The 14,242-nt window shown below is 41.1% G+C and overlaps 1 protein-coding gene across 1 annotated transcript; it reads right to left on the bottom strand.

Moving 5' to 3' along the window:
- Positions 1-214: 214 nt before the first annotated feature.
- Asb12 (ankyrin repeat and SOCS box containing 12) lies at positions 215-11,224 on the bottom strand. Its single transcript, XM_038316818.1, has 3 exons — positions 11,153-11,224; positions 904-1,755; positions 215-476 (listed from the first exon to the last, which is right to left on the bottom strand). The coding sequence occupies exons 2-3, from the start codon at positions 1,697-1,699 to the stop codon at positions 346-348; spliced, it is 927 nt and encodes a 308-aa protein (XP_038172746.1). The 5' UTR covers positions 1,700-1,755; positions 11,153-11,224; the 3' UTR covers positions 215-345.
- Positions 11,225-14,242: the final 3,018 nt, after the last annotated feature.

Raw genomic sequence — 14,242 nt, forward strand, 5'->3', positions numbered from 1 at the left:
TGGCTTCTTCCACGTACTTGGATTTTTCAAAGCCTTTATACCAGGTCAGGGAACTCTTACCAAGAGTCTTGTTGAGAAGGTGCCCCAATGGGCCAGTTTCTTCTCTCTTCATTCTATGCTTTAGAGGACCAGACTTCTGGCCATTCTTCCCTATGGCAGAGCAAACCCTTTCCACAGGGGCCCTCCCCCATTCCCATACAAACAGCAGACACCATTACTTTGCTGGGGACTTTATTATGGAGGGTAATACATCAGTGAAGTCATGAGGCATATTATATTCAAGCTACCTGGTTTACCAGGTGTCTTTTGGAGGTATCACGGGTTCCTTGGAAGGTTGAAAACTTATCATTGGTGTTTGAGGTAGCTAATCAACACAGCGGGAACATCCAGCTGATCGATGGCTTGTGGCTGTTTGGCCTGGACCAGGGCTCTGCAGATAACTAAACGGGCCTGAGACAGGAGTGACCGCGGGGTGGCTATGGCAATGAGAAACAGATTATGAGCATCAATTCTCAGAGTACTTTTCCTTTCCAAGCTTAAATCTACTCTGCCATGGCTACTACAGCCCTAATGCCCTCTCCCTTCTAAGAATTATCCCAACCATCCCCCAGTGCATGGTAACAATGGAGATACACTAGAGGTGTAGAGAAGAGACGCTCGGGCATCAAAACAACCAGTCATTGGCAGATTTAAGATCAGAAATTCTATAAATGCTTTCTATATACCTCAGCTTAGTGACCCTTTTACTCATGTGGAATCTTTAACCTTTTCTCCACAGGACCCCCAGGAGAACAAAGAAGGAGCTGTCTCTAGTTCAACCCAGAGGGAAGGACTTAGATGACGATTTGGAACCCTGAGACCTACAATAAAGAAGGCTATGTGGTATACAAGATCACTACTCACCTCGGGCTTGCAGCAGCAATTTGATGCCTTTATCATCTTGTGAGGTCTGGTCCAATGGGAGAGATGGAAGGTAGACGTTAGCTCCAAAATCTATTAAAAGCTGAATGTACTCTGGATCACAATTATGATGAAGGCATATTTCAAGAAGTGTGCGAGGCTGTGGAACACGACCTAAGAGACTCTGGTCAGTGCAGTTGTAATCAGGATCTGCCCCATAGAGTAAAAGCAGGCGGAAACAGTCAAGATGCCCATAGACTGCAGCCAAATACAGGGGACCAGAGCATGAAGCTATGTTTGAGGCCCACACTGGTAATTTAGCTTTGACATTGGCCTCTGCACCATGCCCTAGGAGCTCCTGTAAAATGGCAACAGCACCGTCACGTGAGGCGGTGAGAACAGGAGAGCAATTGTTGTAGATGCTACCACTAGGACAGGCGCCAGCTTCTAGAAGCACGCGCACACATTCCAGATGACCATGACTAACAGCGGTGAAAAGTGGTGTTTGTGCTTTGACATCCAAGCTATCTACATCAGCACCATGTTCCAGTAGGACCTTCACACAGTTCAAGTGGCCATAAGAAGCTGCCAAGCGCAAGGGTGTTCCAGGTATTCCCCAGCCACTCCTGCTATTGATGAACCGTTTATAGCGCTCCTGCTGTAGAAGGTGGTCCAGGGTACAGGAGTCATTGTCATATACAGCTTGATTGAGAGCTTGTTTCTCTCCAGTGTCAGTGTCCTCCTCCTCCTTTTCAGGCTGCAGAAGAGAGAAGATCTTGGCGATGTCCATGAGGCTCATTCTGGTTTATTGGAATAGGACTATTCTCATTGTGGGGAAACCACAATTCTAGATCTCTGTGGGTAACAAAACAAAAACAAAACAAAAAAAATCCCTCTCAAAAATCTGGAATGCCAGACTCTATGTTTACTCTTTGACCTTGGCCATAAGGATAGTCATCCGTGGGTGTCCTGTTTCTCAGTTTCAATTTTAGGACTTAAAATGGCTGTCAAAATAGCTGGGTCATTTCACAGCTTGGTGACTTCGCATATACTCTTCTGCCTGCCCTTAAAACTCCTACTTCTTGGAAATTTTCCCTGGGTTTTTGGAGATTTCAAGAAGGTCATAATTAGAACTCATCTCCAAACAGACACATTTGTACTCGTCTGTGTGCCATTAGTGAATAACGTAAAGACAAGGGCCCTCCATCCATCTGGTAGTTCCCTATTGCTGATAGGCCATACCTCACGGCTAGAGACGTGGGAGCTGTATCTTCCTCAGTTGAGAATGTGTCATTAGTGAGTTAGCTTAGGTGTGGCAGTGAGCAGCTCAATAGAGTGAGAATTCATGGCATCCAACTCTTGTCCATGGGTACTCTAATCACGGTCTCAGGGGGTAAGCTCTCAACTCCACCTGTTGGCATTTTAGTTGAGTTTCAACTTCTTTGCATCCCCTTACCCATGATCACATCAATATCCCTCTCCTGAGCTTTCTGTACCCTCTTCTCAGACTAAGACCCCATGGATCTCAGGAAGAAAGGTACCTAAGAAATAGATGCTAAGGGTATTGGCTGTTTAAGTGAAGAGGTGGCATCACAAAGAAAACAATCAAAATGAAGGCAGTAGATGACAGAAACAGCAGGTTTACAGAGCAAGTTCTCTATGGTGATGGATAGCTTCTCCCTCAGGACTACTCCAAACCTTTGATGGCTGACACTTAGAACCTTCTGCGTTGCCACCTTTTGACTAAAGTCTTCTCCCATTTTCTATCAAACGCAGTCTAGGGCTTTGACTCAAACCTCAACTCTTTTCCCCTCAATAATCTTTAGGGCTCAATAAATCACCTGTGGCTTACCTATGGACTTAGCTTAAAACCTGACCACGCCAGTCCCTCCTTAGGCTCTCTAAGTGTATTTTCTCCCATTAGTTGTAATGGCGTCAGGGTGAGCTGTAGGGTTTTCAGAGCTCAGGTCTCCCTGCTTTCCCATATTCTTCAGCCTAGGTCTCAGGGCCTCACAGCTCCATAATTCACTATCTAGCCCACCCCTTTGTTTGACAGCAGCTTCAGGTAAATAAATACCTCTTTAAAGAATATTATGAAGGTAGGTGAGTGAGGTCTGTCCTCACCTGCCAGCATCAGCTTTGCATATGGTCTTACTATTTGTTCATTCTTAGGGTGCAAGGTAAGTAGAATTTGGGGAATCAGACAGACTTAGGTTTATATCTCAGCTCTCCAAGATCCTAACAATGTACCTTGGGCAAGTCTCTTTTTGTGGTTTAATTTCTTTATCTACAGTACAGAAATAGTAGTTCATGTTTTGTGGGGCTTCTAGGATAAAGATAACTACCTCTACACAAAAGCTTCACAGATGAGCTATTTTACACTAGCTCCTCTCCCTCAACTAGCTTGGTAAATGAAACCCCTCTCTCAATCACTCTTCTTTACCAAACAGATACATACTATTTACACACCTGCCTATTTATTTCTCTTCTCTATGTGGTGTGACTCTATCCACCCTTAATCTAAGACAACTTTCAAAAGTATAATCGTGACTGAACCTATTGGGTGTTTTGAAAACCTTTTTCTCTTTCCTCTCTTCTTTTCTTTCTTTTTCCTTGTGGTATTAGGATTGAACCCAGGGCTTCATGTATGCTAGTGAAGCACTTTACCACCCTCTGCTCACTTTGTAAACTTTCTGAAGTATCTGTCCTTACCGATCGACTTCTTAAGGAGCATAATCCCTGATTTTTCTCCTCACAGTTTTTCACTGGAATATTTATACTCCCCTGTTTTTTCTTCCATCCTCTTCATCTCAGTCCCAGAGCTTAGCTTTAGCCCTCACCTTTATGCTAATGATTCCTAGGTTATTACACCATTGTCCCACCCTCGAGTCTCTTTAGTTCCTGGCATATATTCACTTTCAAGTCAGCAGTATCATACTGGGACCATTACTATCATGAGACTTAATCTAGATACCAGTTCATTATCATCTGTCAAACTAAATCTCCAAGATATATCTTAGTTCCTTACCTCTTACCACTTCCATTCAATCCCATCAAGTCTGGTGGATTTTTTAACCTAGAGACTTTTCCAGACCATCAGAATTTCATACCCATTCTAATATTTTATCTAGGCTTCTGTTGTCTTTTTGCATCAACCATTACAGTAATCTCATAACTATAGTTTCCCTTTTCAATATCTTTCCTGTATTGTGATTAAAATGATAATATAAAAATACAAGTGTGATCTATTCTAAATCAGTTAATAAGTTCTCTCTTCTTTGCTTTATTTTCTTATTTTCAGTAATGGGGATTGATTACACAGCTTTACGCATACTCTTGCTCTGTCACTGAGCTACATCCCCAGCATTCTTTTTATGTTTTAATTTTGAGGCAGGGTTGGCATTAAACTTGCAATCCTCATGCCTCAGCCTCCTTAGTGGCTGTACCTTCAGTCCCAATCAATGCTTTTGATTTCTTTCAAGTTACACATAAAATGCTTTATATGTCCTATACCTTTGTTAACCTCTCTAGCCTCATTTCACCTTTTTAAAATTATACTCTGAAATACAGTGATAAGGGATAAAAATAATTCCCCTCGATGTCTGTCTTCCTTCTTTCTGCCACTACATGTCTTCGGAGTTAATTCCTCTATAACTTATGTTCACATAACTCTAATAGTCATCCTAATGAACTCTAAGTTCTATAGAAATCTATCTGTTTTGTCCCCATTGCAGATGAAGAGACCATGTGGGGTAGGGGCAAAACTTAGGTCTGGAGTTGATTTTCAATCATGTAACTGTGTGGCCTAGGGCATTCTTAATTTCTCAGTATGGACTTCCTTATCACTATGGAGAAGATAATAATAGTAATTGGACCTTTTTGTTGTTGTTGTTGTTGTTTCAATAGCCTGCCTGCAGCAAGGTAGGCCTTTTGTCTGCGAGGTCCCTGGACACCCAGGGGCTCTGATCCTGTAACAGAAGATCCATCAGAGGGGTGAGTGAGTTCCTGAACCACGGCAGCAGCCCGGGAGATGGAGCAAAGACATTCCTCAACCCCCTATACTTTCTGGTCATCCTGCAGGGGCTATTCTCCCCTGCTACTGCCTTCCTCTTCCTATCCCATCCCAGCTAGCACCCAGGAAACACTTCCCTTCTTCCTCCCTTCTTCGAGGCCATAAGATCCCCCAGCTCAGCCCTTTTGGGCGCTGGGATGGGGTGGTGAGCACAACTGGGTGGGAGTTCCTTTGTTTCAATAGCCTGCCTGCAGCAAGGTAGGCCTTTTGTCTGCGAGGTCCCTGGACACCTAGGGGCTCTGATCCTGTACCAGATGTTCCATCAGAGGGGTGAGTGAGATCCTGACCTGTGGCAGCAGCCCAGGAGATGAGCACAGACATTCCTTAACCCTCTATACTTCCTGGTCATCCTGCAGGGGCTACTCTCCCCTGCTACTGCCTCCCTCTTCCTATCCCATCCCAGCTAGCACCCAGGAAACCCCTCTCTTCTTAATCCCTTCTTCGGGGCCATAAGATCCCCCAGCTCAGCCTGTTTGGGTGCTGGGATGGGTTGGTGAGCACAACTGGGTGGGAGTTCCTTTGTTTCAATAGCCTGCCTGCAGCAAGGTAGGCCATTTGTCTGCGAGGTCCCTGGTCAGCAAGGGGAACTGATCCTGTACCAGCAGATCCATTGGGGAGCATTCGGAGGAAGAGATCGGCAGGCACCAATGCAAGAATCCCTCCAACAGTCTGAAAAACAACATGAAAACACTGGAACCCAGCGAACTCACAACAGGAGGACTTGAACACCCTAATCAATAAGAAGTAGAAAAAAATTGACTTTATGAAAGTGATAGAGTCCCTTAAACAGGAGATGAAAAACTCCCTTAAAGAAATGGATGAGAAGAATAACAAAAAGTTTGAAGAAATGAGTAAATGCGTAAATGATATCCTAGGAAACCAAGAAAAAACAATCAAACAGATAATGGAAATAGTTCAAGACTTGAAAACTGAAATGGAGGGAATGAAGAAAACACAAACCGAGGGCCAGCTGGATATGGAAAATCTAGGTAAACGAACAGAGACTACAGAAACAAGCATAACCAACAGAATACAAGAAATAGAAGAAAGAATCTCAGACTCTGAAGACACCATAGAGAAAATAAACACACTGATCAAAGAAAACAGCAAATCCAAAAAATTCTCATGACAAAACATTCAGGAAATCTCGGACACAATAAAAAGACCAAACCTAAGAATAATAGGAGTAGATGAAGGAGAAGAATTACAACTCAAAGGCCCAGAAAATATATTAAATAAAATTATAGAAGAAAACTTTCCCAACCTAAAGAAAGATATTCCTATGAAGGTTCAAGAATCATACAGAACACCGAATACACTAGATAAAAAAAAATCGCCTTGCCATATAATAATCAAAACACAAAACATACAGAATAAAGAAAGAATATTAAGAGCTGCAAAGGAAAAAGGTCAAGCAACTTATAAATGTAAACCTATCAGACTTACTCCGGACTTCTCTATGGAAACCATGAAAGCCAGAAGATCCTGGATAGATGTACTGCAGAAACTAAGAGACCATGATGCAAGCCCAGACTACTATACCCAGCCAAGCTTTCATTCACTATAAATGGAGAAAACAAAATACTCCAGTATAAAAAAATTTAAACACTATGTAGCCACAAATTCAGCCTTACAGAAAGTAATAGAAGGAAAATCACAAACCAAGGAGTCCAACAATGCCCACAATAACTCAGACATCTAGTGACCCTTTACCAGCACTACTCAAAGAAGGGAAACACACAAACTCTACTATCAAAAAAAAAAAACCCGGAGATAACAACCACAGGTCATTAATATCACTGAATATCAATGGACTCAATTCACCTGTAAAAAAAGGCACAGGCTAAGAGACTGGATACGAAAACAGGATCTAACATTCTGCTGTTTACAAGAAACACACCTCAACCACAAAGACAGACATCTATTCAGAGTAAAGGGCTGGGAAAAGGTTTATCAAGCAAATGGACCTAAGAAACAAGCCGGTGTGGCCATACTAATTTCTAACAAAGTTCACTTCAAACTAAAATCAATCAGAAGAGATGGAGAGGGACATTTTATACTCATAATAGGAACAATCCTTCAGAATGAGTCTCAATCCTGAATATCTATGCCCCTAATATAAAAGCACCCACTTATGTAAAAGATACATTACTAGAACTCAAGGCAGCCATCAAACCACACACACTAATAGTAGGAGACTTCAGAACTCCTCTTTCACCAATGGACAGGTCAATCAGACAGAAACCTAACAGAGAAATAAAAGAATTAATGGCGGTAATGAATCAAATGGACTTAACAGACAACTATATAACATTCCACCCAAATAGGAAAGAATATACCTTCTTCTCTGCAGCTCATGGAACCTTCTCGAAAATTGACCACATACTTGGTAACAAAGCAAACTTCTACAGATAGAAAAAAATATTAGTAACCGCCTGTGTCTTATCGAATTACCATGGAATAAAGTTAGAATTTAACAATAATTCTAACCCCAGAAAGCCTACAAACTCTTGGAAGCTGAACAGTCAACTACTGAGCCACCCCTGGGTCAGGGAAGAAATAAAGAAAGAAATTAAAGTCTTCCTTAAATTCAATGAAAATAACGACACAACATACCCCAAACTATGGGGCACTATGAAAGCAGTGCTAAGAGGAAAGTTCATAGCTCTAAGTGCCCACATTAAGAAAATGGAGCAAGCTCACATTAGAGACTTAACAGCACAGGTGAAAGTTCTAGAAAAAAAGAAGCAGGTGCACCCAGGAGGAGTAGAAGATTGGAAATAATCAAACTGGGGGCTGAAATCAATAAAATAGAATCACAGAAAACAATCCAAAGAATCAATGAAACAAAGAGCTGGTTCTTTGAGAAAGTCAATAAGATTGACAAACTTTTATCCAAATTAATCAAAAGGCAGAGAGAGAACATGCAAATTAACAAGATAAGAAATGAAAAGGGGGACATAACAACAGACACTGAGGAAATCCAGAGAATCATTAGATCTTACTACAAAAGCTTATATGCTACAAAGTTGGAAAATGTAAAAGAAATGGACTTGTTCTTAGATATGTAATATTTACCAAAATTAAAACAAGACCAGGTGAACAATTTAAATAGACCTATAAGTTGTGAGGAAATAGAAGCTGTCATAAAAAACCTGCCAACCAAAAAAAAAAAAAAGTCCAGGACCTGATGGTTTTAATGCAGAAGTTTATCAGAACTTGCAAGAAGAGCTGATACCTATTCTCCTTAATGTATTCCACAATATAGAAACAGAAGAGTCATTGCCAAACGCTTTTTATGAAGCTATAGTCACCCTGATTCCAAAACCACACAAAGACCCAACCAAGAAAGAGAATTACAGACCAATCTCACTCATGAACATCGATGCAAAAATTCTTAATAAAATTCTAGCAAGCAGAATCCAAGAACACATTTAAAAAATTATCCATTACGATCAAGTAGGCTTCATCCCAGAGATGCAGGGCTGGTTCAACATATGAAAATCTATCAATGTAATCCATCATATAAATAAACTGAAAGAAAAAAACTTTATGATCATTTCATTAGATGCGGAAAAAGCATTTGACAAAATTCAACACCCCTTTATGATAAAGGTTTTATTATATTTAGGATCATACCTAAATATAATAAAAGCAATATATAGCAACAGCTAATATCAAGTTAAATGAAGAGAAACCCAAGACATTCCACTAAATTCAGGAACAAGACAAGGCTGTCCACTCTCACCATATCTCTTCAACATAGTTCTTGATGTTCTAGCAATAGCAATAAGAAAACATCAGGAGATCAAGGGGATTAGAATCAGAAAAAAAGAAGTCAAACTTTCGTTATTTGCAGATGATATGATAGTGTACATTAGTGATCCCCAAACCTCTACCAAAGAATTCCTACAACTGATAAATACCTTCAGTGAAGTGGCAGGCTAGAAGATCAACTAAAAAAATTAGTAGCCCTCCTATAAACAAAGGATAGAGAAACAGAGAGGGAATCGGAGAAACTTCACCTTTTACGATAACCTATACAAATAGCATAAAGTATCTTGGGGCAACTCTAACCAAGGAAGTGAAAGATCTATTTTTCAAGAACTTTAAGGTATTGAAGAAAGAAATTGAAGAGGATACCAGAAAAGGAAATACCTCCCATGCTCTTGGATGGGTAGGATCAACATAGAAAAAATGGCAATTTTACCAAAGGCAATCTATAAGTTCAACACAATCCCCATTAAAATCCCAACAAAATTCTCCACAGACCTTGAGAGAACAATAATAATGGAAAAACAAAAGACCTAGGATAGCCAAAACAATCTTATACAACAAAGGAACTTCTGGAGGCATTACCATTCCTGACTTCAAACTCTATTACAGAGCTACAGTAATGAAAACAGCTTGGTACTGGCATAAAAACAGAGAAGTCGACCAATGGAATTGAATAGAAGACCCTGATATTAACCCACAAACCTATGAACACCTGATTTTTGACAAAGGAGCTAAAAGTATACAATGGAAGAAAGAAAGCATCTTCAACAAATGGTGCTGGCAGAACTGGTTGTCAACCTGTAGAAGAATGAAAATAGATCCATATCTATCACCATGCACAAAACTCAAGTCCAAATGGATTAAAGATTTCAATATCAATCTGAACATACTGAACCTGACAGGAGAGAAAGTGAGAAATAGTCTACAAAATATGGACACAGGAGACCACTTCCTACGTATAACCCCTGTAGCAAGACAATAAAAGCAACATTGAATAAATGGGACCTCCTAAAACTGAGAAGCTTCTGTAAAGCAAAGGACTCTGTCATTAAGATAAAAAGGCAACCTACTGATTGGGAGAAGATCTTCACCAACCCCGCAACAGAAAAACGTCTGATCTCCAAAATATATAAAGAACTCAAGGAACTAGACTTTAAAATGCTAATTAACCCAATTAAAAAATGGGTGCTGATCTGAACAGAGAATTCTCAACTGAAGAAGTTCAAATGGCCAAAAGACACTTAAGGTCATGCTCAACCTCCTTAGCTATCAGGGAAATGCAAACTTTGAGATACCATCTTACACCTGTCAGAATGGCTAAAATCAAAAATATCAATGATAGCCTTTGCTGGAGAGGATGCGGAGTAAGGGGAACACTCATCCGTTGCTGGTGGGAATGCGAACTTATGCAACCACTTTGGAAAGAAGTGTGGCAGGTTCTCAGGAAATTCAGGATCAACCTACCCCAGGATCCAGCAATACCACTCCTGGGAATATACCCAAGAGATGGCCTATGATACTACAAAAGCACTTGTTCAACTATGTTCATAGCAGCATTATTTGTAATAGCCAGAACCTGGAAACAACCTAGATGCCCTTCAATGGAAGAATGGATAAAGAAAGTGTGGAATATATATGCATTAGAATACTACTCAGCGGTAAAAAACAATGACATCTTGAATTTTGCATGCAAATGGATGGAAATAGAGAACACTATCCTGAGTGAGGTAACCCAGACCCAAAAAGACGAATATGGTATGTACTCACTCATTAGTAGATTCTAGCCATAAATGAAGGACATTGAGCCTATAATTCTTGATCCCAGAGAAGCTAAATAGGAAGGTGAACCTCCCCCAAAAAACCATGTAGTTATCCTTTATCCTCCTGGATATTGGAAGTAGACAAGATTTCCAGACAAACACGGAGAACTTGGGGGTGGGGGTGGAATGGGGGTAAGGGGAGATGGGGAGAGAGAAATGAGAAGAGAGGATGGGGAGAACTTGGGGGAATGGGACAGTTGGGATGGAGGAGGAGTGGATATGGGAGCAGGGAAGTATATATCTTAATTAAGGGAGCCATTTAAGGGTTGGCAAGAGACCAGACTCTAGATGGGTTCCCTTGTGTCCAAGGAGATGTCCCCAGCTTGTTCCTTGAGCAGCTGAGGAGAGGGCGCCTGAACTGGCCCTATCCTATAGCCACTCTGATGAATATCTTGTATACCACCATAGAACCTTCATCTGGCTATGGTTGAAGATAGAGACAGAGACCCACATTGAATCACTGGACTGAGCTCCTAAGGTCCAAATGAGGAGCAGAAGGAGAGAGAACATGGGCAAGGAAGTCGGGGCCTCGATGGGTGCGCCCACCCACTGTGATGGTGGGGCCCTTCTAATAGGAACTCACCAAGGCCAGCTGGACTGGGTCTGATGGAGCACGTGATCAAACCAGACTCTCCGAACATGGCTTGCATGGAGGGCTGTTTGAGAAGACAAGGACAATGGCACTGGGTTTTGATTCTACTCCATGCACTGGCTTTGTGGGAACCTAGTCTGTTTGGATGCTCACCTTCCTAGACCTGGATGGAGAGGGGAGGACCTTGGACTTCCCACAGGGCAGGGAACCCTAACTGTTCTTTGGACTGGATAGGGAGGGAAGGGGGAGTAGGGGGAGGTAGATGGGAGGAGGTGAGGAGTTGAAAACTTGTAATAATAATAATAGTATTAAAATTTAAAAAAGAAAAAAATAATAGTAATTGGAATAATTACTTGAAATATACTTGAGCATGGTTCTCCATAGCTAATTAGATCAAGTTCCACTTTTATTAGTTTAATGACATATAGGACAGATTGAATTGGAAGATGGCAGAATAAGGAAAACCAGCACTCTCCCAAGTCTTTAGGAATATGAAAGAAAATATCTGATTCTTGTCTTAAAAAAGAGGTAAGAATCATGGAAATGCAAGAAAGGATTATATAATAAAGAGTGGACTCAGAGTTTAGAAAAATATAGAAATGTTGAATGTTAGAGGCATAAAAGAAATAAAATATTTACCACGATATCAGTAGTTTCTAAAAACACTTGAAACAAAGTCTGACATTCCTTTATGATAAATACCCTGAAGAAACCAGGACAAAAGAATATAACTCAACAAAATTCAGGATATATGGCAAACTTATAGCCAATGGCATACTAAATAGGGAAAATTTCAAAGCATTTCCATTAAAACCAGAAAAGAGATAAAGGGTTGATTTTTTTCTATTTTAAGAAATGTAGTCCTTGAAGTCTAAGCTTGAGCATTAAACCCTCACCTGGGCAGCACAGTAGAGCTGATGTTATTGATGGGGATGGAGGTGGGGCATGGGTGAACCTGTCCCTATAAGGTAAGCATGAGAGATCTTGCCCAAGCCCTCTTTATGCCATATGGTGCTGTGGGTGGGGGAGAGATGGTCCTCGATGCTGCCCCTCACTGCCTGTGGCAGATAGGGGAGCTGACCCTCAGGTCATAAGAGCAAGAGAGCTGTCCCTGTCTCTCACCAGCTGCAGCACTCAGGAGAGTGGCCCCTGTACCTCAAATGGGCCTCATTGTAGAGCTGACCCTGAATGTGTAGGTGTGGGAGAGCCAACCCTGAGGGTATGAAAGCAGGAGAACTGGCCCTGCCCCTTGCTCATCCCTGCAATACTGAAGAGCTCAGCCTGGTGGTAGCTGTTGGTCACAATGGGAGACTGACCAACCCTGCAACTACCCAGGCCTAGAAACAGGGTTACAAGTTGGCCCACCCCAACATCCACCCCATCTATGATCTGATGGATCACGAGAACGTGCCAGTACTGCAGACCCAAAGCTGCAGGATATCCACAACACAGCAACAAAAGGATATCCAAGACGAGTCCCAGTGAGGGTCAAGCATCAATAATGTAAAAGAACCCAGAGGCCTAGAAACAGATCAATGACTGTTTGCAAAGAACACTTGCACCTAAAGGTATACGGATAAAAGGGTTTTCTGCATGACTCACTATGCCACTCTATAGCTTCCATAACAAGATTTTTTTTCTTTTTCTCTTAAATTTTATTTTATTTTATCGGGGGGGGGGTGTCAAAGACACAAAGAATAGATTGTGGCTGACAATGGGGGCTGACTGAGAAGCCATTGATAAAGGCACTGGAACTTGTTTTTACGGCATGTTCTGGCTTTTTGGGACCCTAGTCTATATGGATGTACAGCTCCCTAGGCCTGGATGTAGGGGGGAGGGCCTTGGACTTCCCACAGGGCAGGGTTCCCTGCCCTCTCTCAAGCAGGGAGGGAGAGGGAGGAGGAGGTGTGGGGGAGCGGGAGGGGATTGGGAGGAGGGAAGGAAGTGTAAATATTTGAATGGAAAAATAAAATAATAATAAATAAATATTTTAAAAAGAATAAATAAAAAGAATTTTTAAAAACAGGAAAAATAAATGCAATCCTTGAGGTTTTAATAAGACAAAGAAATAAAAGGAACACAAATAAAAAAGGGGGGCAGAAATCAACTTACCTGTACAGGCAGAAGTCAGCTTACCCATACTGCATATTTTCGGACCATATGATGCTATACATAAGAAACCCTTAAGGCTTTAACAAAAAATGAAACCCTCTCAAAATTGATAAACATGTTAAGTGAAATAGCAAGATAAAATATTGACATATAAAACTCAAGAACTTTCCTATATACTAATAATGAACATGTTGAGTAAGAAACCATGAAACTATCCCATTCACAATGGCTTCAATGGTATGGGGGTTTGAAAGAAAATGACCCCCAAAAGGAGTGGCACTATTGAAAGATGTAGTTTGTTGGAATAGGCATGGTCTTGCTGGATGAAGTGTATCACTGTGAAGGTGGGTTTTGAGGTCTCATATGCTAAAGCCATGGCCAGTGCCATAGTCCACTTCCTGTTGCCTGTGAGTCAAGATGAAAGACTCTTAGATGCTTCTCCAGCACCATGTCTGCCTGTAGGCCACCATGTTACACTACAGTGATAATGGACTAAACCTCTGACACTGTAAGCCACCCCAATTAAATATTTTCCTTTATAAGAGTTGCTGTGGTCATGTCATCTCTTCACAGCAATAGAAACCCTAACTAAGTCAGTGCTATATCTCAGAAAAAACTTTTGATAGAAAAGTCATTTTTAGTGACTTGTTGTGGTTTTCTATGATTATTGCTCCCTACTTAATATTTTAAAAGCTCGGAACTAGAATGGATCTTATTGATAAGTTAATTTTTTTCTCCTAAGAGATGGGGATTCAAAGCTTAGAGGGTCCCAGGGACTTTTCTAATACTATATCATTGTTATTGTGGATTATCTTGTTATCACGAACAAGAAAATATCTGCAAACTTATACTTTTCAAAGGTACGTCACATAGTGGCATAAACAATACCCTCATTTTAAAAATGGTAGAAGCTAGAGCTTGGGAGTTAATACATTTGTGAAGTGCCTTACACCAGCCAGATGCATTCTA

This window comes from Arvicola amphibius, chromosome X (genome assembly GCF_903992535.2).
Source record: "Arvicola amphibius chromosome X, mArvAmp1.2, whole genome shotgun sequence".
NCBI lineage: Eukaryota > Metazoa > Chordata > Mammalia > Rodentia > Cricetidae > Arvicola > Arvicola amphibius.